General features: G+C 34.4%; 1 protein-coding gene across 7 annotated transcripts in view; it reads left to right on the forward strand.

Moving 5' to 3' along the window:
- The window catches only part of WWP1 (WW domain containing E3 ubiquitin protein ligase 1), a 64,531-nt gene that overhangs the window by 35,936 nt on the left and 7,994 nt on the right, over positions 1 to 20,601 (forward strand). For 5 of the 7 annotated variants that reach the window (XM_026080373.1, XM_026080371.1, XM_026080372.1 and 2 more), the window contains 14 exons: positions 1,727 to 1,908; positions 5,218 to 5,560; positions 7,696 to 7,791; positions 8,377 to 8,551; positions 13,105 to 13,159; positions 13,253 to 13,337; positions 13,441 to 13,569; positions 14,017 to 14,073; positions 14,628 to 14,700; positions 14,791 to 14,862; positions 15,524 to 15,612; positions 17,191 to 17,350; positions 20,147 to 20,280; positions 20,382 to 20,522. In XM_026080373.1, coding sequence (XP_025936158.1) covers positions 1,727 to 1,908; positions 5,218 to 5,560; positions 7,696 to 7,791; positions 8,377 to 8,551; positions 13,105 to 13,159; positions 13,253 to 13,337; positions 13,441 to 13,569; positions 14,017 to 14,073; positions 14,628 to 14,700; positions 14,791 to 14,862; positions 15,524 to 15,612; positions 17,191 to 17,350; positions 20,147 to 20,280; positions 20,382 to 20,522 — 1,791 coding nt within the window. The remainder of the gene's footprint in view (positions 1 to 1,726; positions 1,909 to 5,217; positions 5,561 to 7,695; positions 7,792 to 8,376; positions 8,552 to 13,104; positions 13,160 to 13,252; positions 13,338 to 13,440; positions 13,570 to 14,016; positions 14,074 to 14,627; positions 14,701 to 14,790; positions 14,863 to 15,523; positions 15,613 to 17,190; positions 17,351 to 20,146; positions 20,281 to 20,381; positions 20,523 to 20,601) is intronic. The other 2 variants (XM_026080376.1, XM_026080375.1) reach the window with 1 other exon arrangement.

Below are 20,601 nucleotides of genomic sequence, written 5' to 3' on the forward strand. Positions count from 1 at the left end.
TTGGATATGTAGCACTCTGAACATAAAAATTCATCTGACTGGAAATCTGTTAAGTGCTACAACAGAGATGAGTGGAGAAGTGATTCAGTGTGGTTTTGTGTCCCTACTCCACTTGTTTTCCTCTGCTGTTTAAGAGCCATTTCTATGCATTTCTACCAACTTCTTACAATATACCATCTGAATGTAAGGAAGAAGAAAGAATGTAAATGACTTCCCCCCCTCAACCGGTTCCTTTTTAAGGTCTTGATCAGGAAGTTGTTGAACAGACTTGCATTGACTTTAGACCATTGACCAGCTCAGAGAGTGCCTGGAGAGAAGTAGGAGTAGATTGTTTGTCCCCTCACCACCAGTAAAGGAGTCAAGTAGATCAACATTCAGATCAATTTAATGTTACTGGCCCACTTGGTTACCTTGCAGTGAACCTCTTTCCTTTTGAGTTCTTGGCATGGGATGCAGTGAAATAGCATACAGCTGCTATGTGTTTGAGTGACAGGGACAYGTTTGTCCTTGTACACTCTACTTCCTTCTTTTCTTGAAGGTGTGGAGGTTTGTCCCTATAATCCCATGGGTGCACAATATTAGGGAATGAGGATAAAAAGTTATTTCTCCCTTGTTTTCTTTGGAAGGCTTTGTCGCTACTCACAATTATTTCAAAAAGCTTCAAATGCACCTGCATAGTCTTTTGAAACATTAGTAGCCATCATTTGTTTCCATTCAACTATTGTTGCTCCAGGAGTGACTTATATTGGGATCCTGCTCTTGATGCCGATATCTTGATTAAAAATCTTCCATATAACTATCTAGCAGTTTTGCTTTACAATTTTAAAATTAAACAGATGAAGAAAAGTTTTCAGGTAGTTTCTGTGCGTGTCTTTAGGAAGAAAATCAGGTTTGTAGTGTAAAATTGCAAAAGGATATTTTAATTCTCTGTTAATACTATTTCTTTGGAGTTGTTTAGGGTGGCATGGAAATGCTGTTTTTTCTTTTCCCACTCTGAAAAGTGGAATTGCTAGCATTCTCCCATTTTTTTGACATCTGTTTAACTTCTGCCTTAATAAATCTCTTTGCTTTTTAGCCATTGCTTCTTGAAATGATGGGGAGTTGGCATCAAACTTAAGTTTTACAATATGTGACTCTGTCTCATGGGTGGCTTTAAGCATTTTGGGATAGATAAAGGTTAAAAACAGTAAAACTGGACAGGGCTTAGCATTCACAGGCCCTTATGCTACTTCTGCTTCCGTGTGGCCTTATAAACACAGAACTGCCTGTGTACATCTGTACACATAAAGTCACATCCTGCCTATGCTTAGAGAAGCTCCTTGTATTTTCCTTTTACTGAGGGAGAGTTTTGTTACTCCCTTAAGTTATTACTAGAATAATTTTTGCAGATATGACAAACAAAATCAATTGTTCCACTTGCTTAACAAGAGAAAAGTTTTCCTTTTGGTAGCTGCTGCTTTGGAAGGGTCACTAAGGCGGTTTGGAAGATGTGGCAGACTAATCAGTCTGCTTGACTCAATTTTAATATGTCATTACAAATAAAAGATGAAGTGAAAATGGAAAAACTTGGCTATTATCTAGATCTCCAAACRTGGTATTATAAACTGCTGTGAATTTACTTCAGTTTCTGTATTTGAATCTTTAGGATATTTTAGTGTGGGATTTGGTTTAGTTGCATTACTGTTTAATATGTTGTAATCTAAAATGAATTTTTATTTCTGCCAAGATCTGCTTGTGACATTTCTAATGGGCTAGACAATCAAGTACCTTCAAACTCTGTAGCACAGAATGCATTCTGTATAGAAGCTGTTAATGGAGACAGCACACCATCTCCTACTCACCTTGCAGCCAGACCCAAAAATACACCAGTACCAAAACCACTTGCAGCTCAACCTGTCAACAGCACTGGTAAGAATGGGAGAGTTAAGAAACCATGTTCCATAAGGCTTTGTGTCTACTTGAAAGAATCTGAAGTAGAGCTTTTTCTGTACATTTCTGTTAGATTTCAGAATTACTGGCAGGATGTTTCTGGGCTTGAACTTCTAATCTTGTACTTCCACTTCTATGAATTTTTCTGGAGTTTTTTCCATTTTTAAGTGCATTAGCTTTTCCTATTTTCTTCATCAGAGAAGAGAACTGATGAGAGAGATATAAAGCATCCAAAACATCCATTACTGTGTACCAGGTGACTAAATCATATTACTGGCTGTCTGGAGGAAAAATCAAATTCTCTTTTTGGTCTCACTTCAAAAAAAAAAAAAAAAAAAAAAAAAAGGTGAAATTAAGTTCTTTCTTAGTACGAAAGAAGGAAGTACTCTCCTCACAAAATAGTTTCTAGCACAAATCTTGGAAAAACAGTGATAAAAACTCTGAGACTTTGGAGACAAATTTCTTTCACAATTAATTTGAATAACTGTAGTTACGTTTATTTTGACATTAGATAAAGCTGCTTTCTAGTGCTGTCAGGGAACCATAGTGTTCTGAGTTGAAATGTGTTGTAGACTCTCCTAGCCTTTCATTTTTTTCAGAAGGTATACTGTTTCAAAACAAATACTGGCAAATATTAAATTTTATTTTTGTTTTAAGCACAAAGTGTTGATATTGATTATGATTACAAGTAATGTTCAGTATAGCAAAGTAAGTAAGAAAATATTTTCCTTTTTTATTGTTGTTTCTTTGACAGAACTTTCAATCTAACCATGATTATGTTTAAGCTCTTTCTGTCTTTTCTCAGCTGTTTGAGAGGGATTACAGTGATAGAGAAAACATGTACCCTTAAAGAGAAATAGGCAAGCTCTTAATAAAAAGAGAACGGAGATTGTCAAACTTTTTGTAATGGAATGGGAAATGTGGGAATGGGAGGAAGATGGCAGGAACAATTATAAACTTTAAAAGGTAATAATTAAATTAGGCTGAAGCTTTTCTGAAGCTTTTCTCTATTTAGAGAATTTGAATTTGATTCCTCTCTACTTTCAGTTGAAGGCCAAAGGGCATATACTTTATTTAGGCTTGCTCCCATTTTTCTTTATCACTGAGATCCATTTCAAGTCTGTAGGATAGGGAAGCTGCAAAAATAATTGGTTTGTTCAAATACTAATATAGGTGGAATCTTCACTGAGTTTGCACTAACCCACTATTATCACAGTTTTCAACTACTGTACGTATTTATGGGGATTTTTTGAGGCATAGAACGGGTCTCCAGCATTTGTTGATGACACCCATTTTTTTCCACTGTTGTGCCTAGCAATATTGTAATTTCATGTGATGCTGCCAGTATTGCTTTTTTCAATCTAATTGGTAAGTTAATCAGCTGATGTAAAGTTTTATAGATCTGTTTTGGAGATCATCTTACTAAAAGAGCTGATGATTTGTCACTGCTATTTTGCTTCTAACTTCATTGTGTAATCCCATTCACTTTTTCATGTGGATAAATTGAAATTTTCCTTTTTTAAATGAGAGCTGAAATTTCTCTTCACTTGGCATTTTTTTGCATTTAAATAAATGTTCCTAATTAAAACAGGAGTGTGAAGAAACTGAGCAGATTGTCTGTAGTTACAATTAARAAAAAAATACTATGCTTTATATTTGCTTGAAATAATCTACAAAGTGTGAGCTGGATGTAGTAATGTATTGTCCTGGAACAGTTGTGTTTAAAAAGCAATTTTTTTACAGACCTTACAGATCTGCTGCTACCTGTAAAATCATGCTCAACATTATGTGTATAAAGAAAATATATATAGCGCAATGATAATTCCATATAGAAACTGATGTACTAATTTTTAATATATCCTTTTGAATATGTGCTGCTGATTACAGTTCTAGAACTTACAATTCTTTGACCTGTTTTTCTAACCTTCTGGGAAAGCAAGCAATTGCAGATATTACATAGAATTGCAAGTAGTAAGTAGAATCTAGCTATTTGTTTTTGTAAGAGTGTTATACAGAATTAAAATAAACTCTTTAAAATGATGGGACAGTGTCTTTATAAGCACTAGTCTAGGGATAAATTTTACAAACCTGCATCAGTAAGATTATAAGTATAGAGCAATTGCAGTACTTGGGCCTCAGTCCTTAGAACTGTAACCTAATGGCATGCTATTAGATAGAAAATCAGTTGAAGTTTTTTTGCATATTATATTTGGCCTTGTAGAGAAATAGTTCTGACTCTAGAGGACTTGCCAACTGACAAGCTTAAATAGAATTATCGGTGTCTGGTGTTGATTAGTGGTACAGCAAAGGAAAGCTATGAACGATGTTGTACTGCGCTGCTCTTAACAGGGCACTGACCTTAACAGGTGTCCTCCCGACTGCTGCACCTGATTTCACTTGTCTGAGCAAGATCTTGCTGTGCTGAGATACTGTTCTGTTAAGCTCTGCAAATGACTGATATTGATGTATTGCTAACCAAGAGGGTTTGGGAGTACTAAAGTCTTCCCTACTCCTGCTAAATCCATGTCTGCTTTAAACCTTTTATGAGCTTATGCATTAGATGGCATTTATGTTGTCCATAGAAAGACCAGTCAATTTACTTTATAATTTACTTTATAATTCTAAAAGTGTTTTCTTCAGTCATTGGACTATATAAGTTACATTAGCCAAATACCATATTTTAGGACTAGTTGATCTTTATTTTGGGGATTTTTTTTCAAGTCACACATAGGGGTTTTTTGGTTAATTGCGTAGTTCAGTGTCTGAGCTCCAAAAAAAAGAAAAAATCTGTAAGAACTGCGTTTTACTTACCATACTTCCTATAGTTTTTTATTCCTTAATGTTTTCCTTTCATCACATGCTAATCAAGATTCTTTTCTTAAAGTTGATACAAGTTGTGAAGTTTCAAAATCAAATGTGTACTTTTTCTGGGAAGCAGATGTCTGCTTTTGCTAACCTAAGAAGTAAAATATAACATTGAACTGAACAAGATAGCAAGAAACTAAGAAATTACCTCAGCAGGGTTATATAGAGAGTGTGACTGAATTTGAGGGTATTTAGTTATCTCAAGTTCATAATGTATTTATTATTGGTTCACAGATTGTAAGTTTTAATTGCAGTTTTAATTAAGTTGGTGCTTTGTGACTTTTTATCATCTTAGACAAAAAAGCTGATCATTACAGATGGGTATGACTTAAACATTTCTTCCTTTGTTAACCCTTGAGTTAGTCATTTAAAAACATTTCATTAGATTTTGATATGCAAATATTCTTATTTCCCATTTCTCAGTTAATGGTGAGTCATCCTCCTCTGCACCAGAAGCTGGTAATTCTTCTGTCTCTGAGCCTCTGATAGGTTCTGTAGAAGCTCCCATGTCTACAGATTGCACTAACACTACAGCAGAACCTCAGTCAACAGCAGAAGCAACTGGCTGTTCTGAAGGCCAAACTTCTACATTACCTGTTGTGTCTGCTGGACTTGAAGCTGCAACTGCAACAGACTGTGCTCCACCTAATTCCGGAAACAGTAYAGCAGCAGATGCAGCAAAACCAAGGGAGTCCTCCTCAAGTACACCTGGAGAACCTGTAAGACAGCAGCCTGGTAATGCCAGTACAGAACCTTTGCCACCAGGGTATGTGGGCTTGGTTTTAATGCTATAATCTAATTGTGTGATCTGAATGCGTGTGCAAGAAACTTTATTTCTTGCTTGGATTGCCAACTACGGATTGGTTGGCTGAGGCAAGGTTATTTATCAAAAATAGAGTATGTACTGAGCTAGTCTGACTAGCCAGTAGCTCTTGTCTGAGAAACTAACAATTGATTTGCTGAGACAGGAATGTGATTTAATAGAGGAACTCTTGGGTATTCTGAACATGAAGTTTGCTATTTGATATATTCAAGCTTATTTTGTACTTGGGTCATAACTCATTGTCCCTTTGGTTTTAAACTGTAAGAATGTAGTAAGGATCAACTTACAGAGAAGGAAAAATGAGTAAAATACCCTAAAAGTACCTGTAGGTACTTGCAATGTAACAATGCATCCAGTAATGCTATAAATAAAAATATAGGCTTCAAGTGTATGTGCTTGCTAAGAACAGCTAGAAACCTTTAATTCTACCAGTGTTTGAAACTACTGTTGTTGTCCCAAAGGTTAAAGACAAAAGTAAAGATGTGCCAAGACATCAACTGAAAATATATTTCGTGTTCAAATATATATATACATATATATATATAGATCTTAATAGTTTTTGCAGATGCTTTCATGTTTGGATGAAAAGATGTCTTCAGTAACTAACTGAAAATCCTGACATTTCTGTAATATTCTAACTATTATCTGGAGCAGCAGTTTCTGAACACAGAAATTGTTTCTTACCCTGTGTGTATACAGTGTGCCAGTGTAACTAAGTTTTTGGACAGAGACTCTCTTGTACCTGCTCCCTCTGAAACAGGTTCAGTAAGTAATTGGTGACATTGCATCTTGGTTTTTGGAGTAGGATAAACACCAAAAACAGGAATCTAGAAAAATCAAAGTATTGAATGTATTTTCTTGGGGAAGAGATACAAAGCTTTTAATTTTCAGGTCTTTTGAGAATGAAAGCTCTTTGTAGGTGGGAATTCCTGTGATGTGTACGTACACACACCTTTTTTTTTTTTTTTTTTTTTTGGTATGCTTTCCCATTGAGGACAGAAACATGAGTTCCAGTCATAGCGCTTACTGTGGCCAAATACATCAGTTTTTCATTTCTCCCTGACCACTGGTTCCCCCTCTCCCCAATCTAGTTGAGTCTCTGTTATGTTTAGCCCTACTGACTTAAAGTCTGTTACATGCTGCTATTCCTTTCTATCTTCCTGTGGTACTGGCATTTAACCTTTTGAACTGCAGAATGCATTTCGTAGTAGTTTTTATAAGTTTTCTCTATTAGTGAGGAAATCCACATCAAATCCTATGTGTGGCAGACAAAATGTTGTTCTGTCTACATTTTTAGGAGCTTGCATGCATTTTTAGGAGCTGTATAGTTATGTATATAAGAAAAGCAAACATATAGCAAGGCCTTCAGCTCTTCACCTAACACTTCTTGTTTCCTCTCCCATATGTAAATACCATTTGTTGTATTAAGACAGTCTGCAGCACCGCGAACCAGAATTGTTTATAATGTTTTGTCTTCTGTCCATCTTCACTGTAAGAGTTTTGCAAATAAATTTAAAGAAATAATCCCTAGGTATTTCAGATAGGGAATTATTTACCAGGTCAGGAAATAGAAACACAAGACAATTATCTGCAAGCACACATTCAGGTTCACTCTGAAAGATTCTGTTGTTTGTTGCATATAGGAGACAGTGCTTCAAAATATAAATTCCCTTCCTTTTGTGAGACGTGTATGTTTGGAATCACGAAGAATGTGTTTTGCTAAAGGAGAAGGATCTCTAAACACATTTTGAATGAGGTTCTTTCAACATCCAAACCTTCAGCAGATAATTACTTGGCTTTGTTTTCACATATTTTAAATAGAATTTGAAAATGCTTGTGAATATTTATGTATGCTCATTTTATGTACTAAGTCCTTTAAAGAAGTCTTTATGGTGATGCCTGTTCAAGTGGGAAGTAGATGATATGTATTCCAGTGTGAGTTGTCTTGGGCCTTCTAGAGTGAGGTTTGGATAATAACACTCCTATTCGATTGCAAAGTGCTTTTTTGGCTTAGTGAGAGCTAAATCCTATGGAAGTATATTCATCTTGACTTATATAAAAGTCTTTTTGTCTTAAAGATGGGAGCAAAGAAAGGATCCTCATGGTAGAACCTATTACGTTGATCACAACACACGAACTACGACATGGGAAAGACCACAGCCCTTACCTCCAGGGTAATGTAGACTTCCTTTGATTTAAATCTGATATTAGTACTATTCTTTTTAATTTTTGTTTGGTACAGGAAAAAGTACAGTGTTAGTTTTAGTAAGCAGTTCGTAAAAACTGTATCAAACATATATCAAGAAATCCTAACTTTCAGTTAGTTTAGAATTATAAGAATGTTGATATTATATATAATGTTTGTTCTGATCACTAAGAATTAAACAATGCACATTTTATCACCTTTTTTAGATGACACTATTAGGTGTAGTGCAGTGGTTCCCAAACTATGGTTCCTAGGTGAAGTGTTTTCTGTGAAACCTCACAACATTGCTTGTGGCCACAGGAAGTTAAAACTGAGGCAACAGAGTGAGATGACCATTCTATTGTCTGCAGTCTATTGTTTGCTTAGTATGGTTGTCTCTGTACCATAAAGCTGGGGAAACCAGGGATATTTTGTATACTTTAGAAATTAAAATCATGGCTATTACTGCCTGTACTTGATTGAAATACTGCCTAGGAATTTAACACAAAGAAAAAATTGGTTTTGTAATGTTACTGAAAAATACATAGCTGTTAACATTTGTATTTCTTGATAGCTGGGAAAGAAGAGTTGATGATCGTGGAAGAGTTTACTATGTGGACCACAATACCAGAACAACAACATGGCAGCGACCAACAATGGAATCGGTCAGGAACTTTGAGCAGTGGCAATCACAACGTAATCAGCTGCAGGGAGCTATGCAACAGTTTAACCAACGATACCTCTATTCGGTAACTTTTAAATAATATGTAGAAATTACTAGAGAGGTACACTTTTTTTTTGTTGAACTTTTTCTAAAATGATTTCATAATTGTTCAACTGTACGTGTTATAAGAAGTTTGATATCAATAATTTAAATTTTGGTTCTGTTGAAAAATGAAATCTGCTTCAAAGAAAAAAGAACAAACCTATTCCCTTCTGAGTCTGTTTCCTAACTTGAGCATTGAGGATTGTATGATGCTTAAGACTTTAAATTGCAATAGTAGCAGGTAAAGCTAAAGTACTCCCTAAACTGAAAAGGATCTTGAATGCTGATTTATGGGCATTTTGAGCACTAAATGGCATTCAGCTCTTTTATTGATTCAGAATCTTTCATCAATAAAGGTGGTAATTTTTTTCTTTAAACTTTGGTGCTCATTTGGAAGCCTATGCATCTGTTCAGCTCTGGAGATTCCTGCATGGTTTTCCATTTCCCTCAGATAGTTGCTCACTTAAGCTTTACAGGAAGAAAAAATTATGACTAACTTGAGATAGATTGAAAAATGCAATTGGATAAATACAATAACTTATTTTTTGAGAGTTAAGAATGGTGGCACCTGCAAGTCACTGTCACTAAACACTTGGTTGTAAGAATTGTATTCAGTCTCTTAACAAAAGATCCAGTCTTAGAGACTTTTGTAAGTGATACAAAGGAAAGCTGGAGTGTTTTAAAGAAGAAACTGTTAAGTACAAGTCTGAAGTAACTTCATTTAACTCCTGGACTAGGACTCTATGCATCCACAGACCTGACTTTGCTTTGAATTTGATGTGACTGTTTTATTCAGGTACCCCCTTTGAAGTAAAGGATGCTACTTTGTTTTTATATTTAAGATTTCACCCTTTGCTTATCTAATTAGGCATCCCGTATCATCACCGGTGGTTGGGGAAACATGCATTGCTTCTGAATTTCTTTAGTACTGGAGCTATGCATCAAAGTCTACTTATCTTAAACAACTAGAGAAAGATGTGGATATCATAAACCATTCTTCTTAACTGTAGGACAGCTTTGTAGCTCTGCTGGAGTTATTCACGTGTCTAATGCACATATTGAAATTTGTCTGGATTCTCAACTTAACTGTAGTGCTGTTTGTTCTACTGGTGCTCTGTCTTCAGTGCTTTTGTGCCAATACCTTAGTGTATTCAATCAGAATTAATTCAATCAGAACTGATGCCTCCTGAGATACTGCCTAAAGCATAGGGATAGTCTCTTCAAGTCATTGAGATCAGTTGCCTTGATACAGTAGAAACAGAGAAGTGATAACTACCATTCAAATAGGGATAAGTCAAGATGTGTTGATAGTGAATGCATTCTTAGTACAAAAGAGTAGAAAGATATTGATTCTCACTAAAGAAATATAAGCAAACCTCCAGTCATTGTCTTTAATAATTTTTTTTTAGGAATTTAGATAACTTTTAATGCTTATCCAAGAATTACAGCTGAGATGTATAGAGCCAAGAAATCCCACTGAGTAACTTTCTTTACTTGTGTACTACCTTGTTCAACTGATTAAAGGTCTAAAAAAAACCCCTCACTTGTCCTGATCCTAAGAATTTTTTGAGCTAGATTTGTTCTTTTTTTTGGGGGGGGGGAATATGTATATATATATTTTATATATATATTTATTTATTTATTTATTATATATATATATATATAAATCCAAATGATAATCCTTTCTTGATTTAATGATAACTTTTACTGAAGGCCACACTGACTCATTTTTTAAAAGGCCCCTTCTGCCCTTAGAATCATGAAGTTAGAATTTGTTTGTCAGGCAGAACGTACTTGAAGGAGGGGGAAGTTTTTGACTTACTTGCTGCTATATGCTTTTCTTCTAAGATTGTTATAGTCAATCTGCAGATAACTTCTTCCTCTGGGGGCACTCCAGGACCCTGCCTATATAGTGGTTTTTAAGTGAGATTGTAATGTATTTTTTTAGGAAACAGTTGAATGAATGTTCTTACTTAAGAGAATGTTTCAACTACATTGAATGGTCAAAGTTCAACTATTTTAAGGAAAAAAAAATGGATAGGGTATATTTATTTCAGTTATCTTTTCTGTTGTGTGCTCCCGGAGGCACTTACCTGGAGTTGGGGATTTTAATTATCTTACTTTTGATTTATATGCATTTCTTTCCAGCTTCTTCATTCTCTTTTGTCATATTATCATAAGAGTAGCTAGTCTATTTTTTCCCCCTTTTAATGAGAATACTGAATGTACTAGTGATCATGTACCTACTTAGAGACTCTATTTGTTCTTGAACCAGCTCCCTTTGTTACTTGCACCTTTTGCACTGATTTTTGTTTTTAGATATTCCAAAATACTTAATGAGTGGAGTTGCCTCAGATTTCAAGTTAGTTTATCATATAATAGTTACAATATAAATAGGTGAAGTTACTGATTTTTAATAAATGTCCCTCAACTATGTGCATTCAAATGAATTCAAAGAAAATGGAAGAAAAGTGTATATGTAGAGGGAGAATGCTTACATGATAAAATTAATACTCATCCAGAGTAGATACTAAAAAAATAAAAACCCACATAATTTAGATTAAGTTAACTTTCTTTAAATATTACTGTCCTCTTAAAATATGTATGAAATAATGAATATGTTTAAAAAAAAGTTCAAACATTATGATTTGTTTGTTTATTAAAGTTTATTGCTTGATGAGAAAAGTAGTAATGACTAGCTAGAACAGCCTTGTTCATCCTGCACATGGTTACTTCACATCATTTTGAAAGCTCAAAGCTTGCTAATATGTAGGAATATCTTTGAAAGTCATTAAATATTTTCTAAGGATGGGCCTTTTTTATTAATTAAGATAAAAGATACTGTACATTAGTGTTTTGACATCTTAATTTCCTTATGCAGAATATGCATCCTGCACAATGCGATATCATGTTATCATGTATATGATAACATATCTGAATTAGCTGTGAGAGATATAAGGTACAGAAACAGTGTAACTATGTCAATGAATGCTTTACCTGGGTTAATACAGCATACTGCTTTTGGTATTGAATCTGGCTCATCCAATGCCACTGCCTAGCATTTCATTGTGTTCTGTTAAATATACATTAAGCAGCAAACACACACAATTCTTTGAACCAACTAAGATGATCAGAAATGTCTGAATCATACCACCATTCAGTTCTTTGACAGATGGCATTTTTTTCTTAAGAACCATTCTTTTTATCCTCACAACATAGAAGTCTTTGGCTACAGATGACTGTGATTGTGTAGCTTCTAAAAGCAGGAAAAGCTAACTTCATTTGCTGCTGAAATAATGATGATAACTCTGTTTGCAACTAATAGCTGGTGGACAGAAAAAAAAAAGTTAGATTCCTTTTGAATTTAATCACTGCCTTTTATTCTGATCCTTGTTCTATTATTGTTTCGGAGGAAAACAGGGAAAATACTGTAGCTTTTCTTGCCTGAATTTGCCGTTTGTAAATTCTAAGTGTGTTTGAGATCTTTGGATTACACGTGCTATATTAAGTCAAATCAGTATTGGTAGTAAAGTGATCCTTAAAATATTCTTTGGAAAATGTAAATTGATTGCCAGTTACCAAAATTTCGTTCTGCCTAAGAAAACAACATGTGACTGGGTACGTGAATTTTAGTGTCCAAAAAGTGTGGGGGTGTTCTTAATTAGAGCATGGATCCTGCAGTCTGGGGGATTTCTGCCTTTTATATTCTCTTCATCCTATGCTTTGTATTTTTGGAAGCTAATGGGGGACTTCTGCAAGGTTACAGTATAATACAGCCTTAGCATGGTTCACAATAATAATTTAGGNTTTTTAAACCTTACTGTATGTTGGTACACATCTAGCATGATTTTAAATGCCTGAATGTTTTAATGGAACACAGCTGTTTTTCTAAAGAACAACCTAGTCTGAAAATAGCCAGACACTGAGAGAAGACATATCCTTTTTTCACAGGAAGTAAAGACGACCTATATTGGTGATCGTTATTGTGCTTCCACACTTACTTTGAAATGTATTTATTAATGGTTAAGCACGTTTTTAATTCAGTTTACTTCAGAGTGAGGGATTCCTGCAAATAAGAAAGCTTGACTAGGGAATAAATTTTCTGGAATGTGCTATGACATAAATGGCAAAAAACTTCTTACTGTGATTTCTTATAACATCTCTTTCCTGTTTTCTTTTGTAAGACTTGATCATGCTTAAGAGCAAGCATATTCTTAAATCAAGCAAGAACAAGAACATTGTGCTTATCTGCTGATATGTATTTCCACAAAACTTTTATGAACTTTACATCTTTGAGACTACTGGCTATCAGGCTTGCTGTAGAAGGGAAGGGAGGAGACATGAGGTTGGAAACAGTTGATGCAAGTGTACAAATCATTACTCATATAGTCTATGTTTCTTCATGAAAACGGACTGAAAATGGCATGATGTTTTTACAGAACAGATAGACTTCAGAACTAGTGGTAATCTTAAAATACATTAAGAAAAAGAAATACGAATACTATTTGGTCTGAGTGTCATTTTGTTTATAAATAGGCTTCAATGTTGTCAGCAGAAAATGATCCGCTTGGGCCTTTACCACCAGGTTGGGGTAAGTTCATCAGCTGTTGATTTCAGGAAGTAGCAATTGCAGAATTTGGAATGCAATTGTTGTATAGTTTTGTTTTTTACTTTTTTTCCCCAGAAAGGAGAGTGGATTCAAATGATAGGGTGTATTTTGTAAATCATAACACAAAGACAACACAGTGGGAAGACCCTCGAACCCAAGGGTAGGTGTGTATATTGACTGTGTAGATGAAAAGATCTTTTTAATTGTTATGTTAAGTTTCATGATGTGGGGGGAAAAAGTACTATCTGCAATTTCTTCTGCAGTTTACAAAATGAGGACCCTCTTCCAGAGGGCTGGGAAATCAGATACACTAGAGAAGGTGTCAGATACTTTGTTGATCATAATATGAGAACCACCACCTTCAATGATCCTCGTACTGGGAAATCTTCTGTGTAAGTGAGAAATCTAATTAATTTTTAGACGTTTTAACTTGTTATATCTTAATGATGAAGTTGTTCTCATACTGGAAAACAATACTTTCTTCAATACTTTAGTTAGAATTGACCACTAAATTATGAATAAACTCATTTTCTCTAATTTTAACCCATTTTTAAGATTTAATTATCAATTTCTCTGTGCAGCACTCTGAAGTACTGCTCTAAGATTCAGTAGTTTTTGTACAGCATTCAGATTCCAAGATTGGAAATGCAGAAATTAAGAGGAGCAGTGGCATAAATATGAATATTCAGCTAGTTAAACTAATAGTTAGATTTTTAAAGGAAACCATGAATGCTTGTAAAGAGTATTCCTTATAGTTACACTGTATAGCAACATTAAAGCTTAAGCAAAGTAGTTCTGAATACTTCCAAAATTTTATATGCAAATCTTCTTTTAAATAGTTTTATCAGAAGTATTCACCCAAATGATGGTTGCTGTCTTAACATCTTTTATGTAGGGTAAGATTTATTTTGAATGACATGTTGATGGCTTTTAATTCAAAGAGCTAACAGATTATTGTAGTATAAATTCCTTCCTTGTAGTATAAATTCCTTCCTATTTCTGCAAACAGCTGAATTTATAAAGCCTTATATCTTAGTCGATCCTTGTTGACTAATGTGACTAAGTTCATACTGCAGTCTTTCTCAGTAATGCAATAAATTAGATGTCTGTCCTTTAGCTAGCTTCTAATTTTCACAAAATTGATAAGGATTTGAAATCCTCAAGTTCTTTGCCCTTTTCTCAAACTTGGTAAATTGGCTAGTGCCTTATAAAGAAGAAAGGAAGGGGAGAAGGGAAAGGTGAGGAAGACTGATAYGCTGAACCATCAGTTGCATTTTGTTTCCTTGGAAAGCCATACAAAAAGAAATGGGAGTATATATTAGATTTCTGTGGGTGATCATTTCTTAGGAGCAGAATTTTGTGTTAGTAAACAACATCTCGTAGATTTTAGAGTTGAAAGTCCTGTTTGCTGTCTGTATAGTTAATGCATCTCAAATATATTCCCTTACAGAAATAAAGGGCCACAGATTGCTTATGAACGCAGCTTTAGGTGGAAACTTGCTCATTTCCGTTATTTGTGTCAGGTACTGAATAAGTAATTATTTACTTTTTATGGCTATTTCAATTTATATTTGTATGTGCTGCCTTTTAACGTTACTGCTTTGTGATTACAGTCCAATGCGCTGCCAAGCCATGTGAAAATCAATGTATCCAGACAGACTTTGTTTGAGGATTCTTTCCAGCAAGTAAGACTGCAGTTTTTGTTGTGTTTATCAAGACAAAGCGTAAGAACAAAAATGGTTGTACTCAGTTCAGACTAATGGTCCTTCAAAGAAAGTAATCTTACTCTGGTATTAGGTAAAGGGGGATTCCTAGAGAACACTATAAGACTAATCAAAATCCTTGCCTTCTCTCTGCCATCAAAACCTCTTGGAAGGGATTCTCTGAGCAAGARGAACTGTATATTAATGAAGAAGTATAATATTAATGAAAATATATTACATTTATTTTAGATTGGAGTAAAATACATTTTGAARTGATTTGCCTAAAACAGAAAACCCTGTAATATATCAGATGAAAAACCCTTCCTAGCCTATTTTCCTTTAAGGGGGGGCAATAAAGGATACCTTAGGAGGAATATTACAGGGCAGCCATATACTGATACATTCCAGACATGTTCTCCTACTTGCTAGCAGTCTGCAGCACAAGGACTTTAAGTCGGAATTGGTGCCTTTGTGTTCAGTAGTTTTTGACTGCATGTTTCATGAGTTGGTCTAATTGCTTTTTGAATGTGTGTAAACCGTTGGCATATATGGCATTTCTGTATCTAATAAAGTCTGAATTTGAAGGAGGAATTGCATTCAAAGTACATTAATTTATTACAATAATTATTTGTTTTTTTGCTAGATTATGGCATTAAAACCCTATGATTTGAGAAGAAGATTATATGTTATATTCAGAGGAGAAGAAGGATTGGATTATGGTGGCTTGGCAAGGTAAAAGAAAATTTGTTTAAAATATTTATTTATTTAATTACACTGCAACCCTGATTTCTAAAGTCATTCTGCTGGCAAAGAAACAACTTTTGCAGTTTCATCTGGGTAAACTTTCTAGCTACTTTTAATGTATTAGGTAGGTAGAACTGGCAGTAATGGCTATTTTTATGGGTTAACGCTTTGCATTAGTAAAACTGGGTTCTCAGTTGTTCAGTTCTTCGACAAAGATTGATACTTAAACTGGATTTTCTTAATACAGAATAATTGTTCTAAACTGAATTGTTTCAGAAACTTCATCTTTTCCAGAGGCAGGGATTATGGAAAAATAAATGGTTTTGCTTATTTAGAAAAATGAACAAACATCAGATTGGGACTGATATGAGCAGAAAGGATATTGACAAGAAGAGCATAGTGCAGGCATGAAGTAACAGCAGATGAGCAGAATATGTAGCCTGGACAGGAGTGTGAAAGAAGTGGAGCACAAGTTTTTCCAAAATTTGAAATAGAACTCAAAGGAAAATCTGATAACAGGAAAATTGTACACAAAGTATGTTTCATCCATGGACCATATGGAGAATAACCATTGACTGCTGCTGCCAATTACTTAGCTCAAATATTACTAGTGATGAAAATTTCAGTTCTACTGCAGATTTGGGGAGCTAGAAGTAGTTTTAAGTGACAGAATTTTTTCCTGTTTTTTAATGTAAAGGTGTTTTGTTGTTGTCATAACTTACTATGTTAAAAAGAAGTTTGGTTAAAATATAAATGGAGAAATCTGTGGGTTTTGGTTGATTAGTGTCCCTGTCATGCTGACACTGTGCATAAGATGGGAGCCAAGAGAGTTCAAGGAATCTCTTCCAGAGAAACCAAGTATTCCAAAGAACTGACACTAAAAGAATTTAACTGAACGGTGTTAGTCACAGAATTCAGCAGAATAAATAAATAACAGGAATGTGTGTGTATTGTAATTTCATAGCCTTAGGAATAAGTCTTGGCTAAGGTTTTGGAAGTGAAATTGAGAAGCAGCAAGGATCTCATTGTAAGTTTAGCTGGGAACAATTAAATGACACTGAGTAAATGTTCGTGTACTGACTTGCTAATGTAATAGTGCACTGATACAAATACAGCAAGCTGATGCACCTGATTTGTCCTCCTCTCTCTTAGCAGGCTAAACTCAGTGCTCTGTCCAATTTGGTACATTGTGTTTAGAGAAACAGTCTGATATTKTGTCCTGTGGCCAGTTCTAGCTAGAACCCTACACAGCAAAAACCTGTGCTGTGAGGTGACAGTCTTAACAACTATTTCTAAACTTTGGAAACCATGAATTTGTAACATTAACATTTTTAATGGTGGAATTTTTTATATTTAAGAAGTATATGATTACATATATTATTCTGTGATTATAATATAATACTGTTTATATTATTTTTCTAAGTTTGTTTATAATTTTTCTAAGTTAAGTTTATAATTTTTTCTAAGTTTCTAAGTTTAGATCATTTTGCTAGTTACCTAAGGGGAATGGTGATAAACATCTGTATTTGATGTTTTTATGTGTATAACATGTTTTTTTTTCCTTAGAGAATGGTTTTTCTTGCTTTCCCATGAAGTACTGAACCCTATGTACTGCCTGTTTGAATATGCTGGCAAGAGCAACTATTGCCTGCAGATAAATCCAGCATCAACAATCAATCCTGATCATCTTTCGTATTTCTGTTTCATTGGACGTTTTATTGCCATGGTAGGTTAGATTTTTAAAGGTTTTATTGTTTGCTATAGCTATAAAGTTGTTTCTGAGTAGTATTTGTTTTTACATTTTTTAAAAGATTCTTTTAATTTCTTAATAAATAGGAGATTAAGGTATGTAAGGCTATGGACCTAAAACATTTCCTGAGAATTAAGTCTCTTACGCACGGAAGCTTGCTGGAATGATAATTAAATCTAATATGAAAGTTAATATAACATTATATTGTTATCAACTAGATGTGTGTACTTCACACAGACTGCTTTTTTCTTCCAKGCCTGACTGAGTGAATACTGATTCTGTGAAAAATGTGATTAGTATTTTCCCCAAAAGCCTCCTAAGTTAGACTTAGTATATACATTACTCTGTTAGAAAAATTGAGTCAAAAATGTTTTGCAGAGTACAGGAAGCCTTAATTCAAACACATATACTTGGACACAAAGGTCATATACTGGGGAGAGCAGAAGTTGGCAGGGAGTTGATAGTTTCCTGCTTCTCTGCCATGCGGTTCACTTTAACTAAAAGCTAACAGGTATATTGTATCATTTCTTCTTCTGGTATCAGTGAGCCAAATTTCTATAATGGAGTTTTGCTCTATCATCTTTCGTTTCTTACATCTATTGATACAGTTGTCTTTCCCCATAATCATGATATCTACAGGTAGCCTCCAGGGACATCTCACAACATGGTGAGCAGTGAAACCAAACAGAGTAGATAAAAGTGCGTTTGCACAGTGAAGATTCTGTCTCCTTCCCCTGTCCTTAAGGTTTCTTGCATGAAATTAGATGGAGTAAATACAAGCAAAGTGTATATACTTTCAGACTTAAAATAAGTTAGATTTTGGATTTTGGGGGGAGCTTTTGCTCATGAGACATAAATTGTTCACTTTTGGTGGTAACATCTCTGACTTTAAGGGTTTTATGGCCAAGTTTGCTATTTCTATGCTGCCATGGAAAACTGATTTCACTGGGTTAACGCTTTCAGTAGGCTGCCTTTTTTTTTTTTTTTCTTTTAGAACCCTCAGCAAGCTATAATGCCATGTAACAGGTAGCCGTGGTAAAGCAAATTACGTCCTAGAGCTAAATTCTGTTTGTTTTAGTCAAGGATTTTGTTCCTGGAGTAAGATAAATCCATAATTGAACTACGCCTATCTGTTGACTTTAGGAAAACTACCTCATGTGAAGTATAGATTGTAGAGAAGAACAAATTAAAAGCTTCTAAGGTCTTTAAAAAGACACACTCTTCTTTCTTGAAGTTTTTTGTATTTTTATTTTAAATTCTCTGAGGGAARTACTGGTGTAATGGTGTCTAATGTGGTCAGTTCCAAAGTTTGGGTATATTATTTCATGGATTATAATGGATAATACTGCCTGCAGTATAGGTTATCTGTGCTTTTTGGAATACCCTGTAGTGATTAAAATAGCTCAGATGGTAGTGCAGGGTGAATCATTTTAAGGATTTTAGGTTGTCTTTTTAAAGGGAGTTGTAGTTCCTGGCCTTCTTACAGTTGTAAAACAGTTGTGACTTTCTGATCATAAAGATTTATTTTGGTTTTAAATATTGAAATATCAACAGATATTTGCCACTGAGTCTGTGTTGAATGTAAAGATTAAATATGTTACTTCCTAATAAAATACCTGTTAAACAGGGTTGGCTGTTGCAACTTTGATATTTTGCTGTAAGATTACCGTGGATATTAAATGACATGATTTAAGATCTTGCTTTTTTGCAAAAAGTGAAAGTCGTATGGTTGGATACTGCACTCACCATTTAGTTTGTCTGCTTCTGTCAGCTCTCTCTCCCATGAGAAGTCTAGACTAACTTAAAAAAGGCCTTTTGGGGAACCCTTTTTTAGCTCTCTAAAGCAGAAGAAAATGCATGCTAGAGTAGGTTCTRAAGTGAACTTTAGAAGGTGGGGAAAAAAGATGGAACTTTGCCTTTTTCTGGAGGAAATGGGCTGTTAGAACAACTCATCTGCTCATAGAATTTCAGCTGTAAGGAGAGAGAAGCAGTAAAAGCACTTCATGACCTATGTTTAGGATGAGGGTTTTTTTTTTTTTTTTCAAAGATGTATTTTAGTGCATGATGTAAAATGGATCAGGATGAGGAAAAATGTTTTCATGATAGTAACTTGCTCTGTCAAATTTCGGAAGCACAGAGGCAGTATTATAGAAGTTAATGTTGTGTATGTATGTACAGTGCAGTGCATCCTTTTTCCATATGTGGTAAGACAAGTGTGACCAATGTTTGCGTTTTCAAATTGACTTTGGAATGGAAGGGAGAATTTTGTTTCTCAGTTCTGTTACAGTTCACCTATAAAGCAAATGATGCCCAGGGCTCTTTCAGAAGCAGTTTGCGCTTGCATTTTTAATTGTTTTTCACAAGCTGCAGTAGCACTGTCTGAAGGATAACTTTGCAAGATGGTTGTATATAGTAAAAAATCCTACCCGAGTAGGATCAAATAACAGTTAGTATGTACACCTTTCCACATAACCAGGATGAAACTTAGTAATTTCCTCTTTTCATAGACCTTATCCTTTTTTGAGATTTTTTTTTTTATCTAAGAATTTCCAATTTGTATTGATGCATATGCTTAGCTTAATTTTGTTAATTAATTGTGTTTTCCTTCTTCCTGTTTAATGTCATATTTCATTCTTTTTAAATACCAGTCTGCTACTGCTACTTGATACTTTTTTATTATTTAAAGGAGAAAGAAAATAAGAAGAATTTAGTCTTGAAATAATTCAATAAATTCAGCAATTCAATATCAACAGCTTTCTTTCTGTTTAACAGGCATTGTTTCATGGAAAATTTATTGACACTGGTTTTTCTCTGCCTTTCTACAAACGAATGCTGAGCAAGAAACTTACTATTAAGGATCTAGAATCTATTGATACTGAATTTTACAACTCCCTAATTTGGATAAGGTTTGTAGATTCGTTTTTGTTGATGTTTTATAGATTTTTTTTTTTTTTACTTGTTTGCTTGCTTAGAATTTATTGTTAATTTTTTTTCTTCCATCCTTCAGGGATAACAATATTGAAGAGTGTAACTTGGAAATGTACTTCTGTGTGGACATGGAGCTCTTAGGAAAAGTAACCTCACACGAGCTGAAATCAGGAGGTTCAAATATCTTGGTAACTGAGGAGAACAAAGAAGAATATATTGGGTAGGAAGATGTTGATGCTGAAAAAAAGTGTTCAGTATTTCTTATGTGGCTGTATTCTTTTTTTTTTTTTTTTTTTTTT

Source organism: Apteryx rowi, unplaced genomic scaffold (assembly GCF_003343035.1).
Source record: "Apteryx rowi isolate R43461 unplaced genomic scaffold, aptRow1 scaffold_516, whole genome shotgun sequence".
Taxonomy (NCBI): domain Eukaryota; kingdom Metazoa; phylum Chordata; class Aves; order Apterygiformes; family Apterygidae; genus Apteryx; species Apteryx rowi.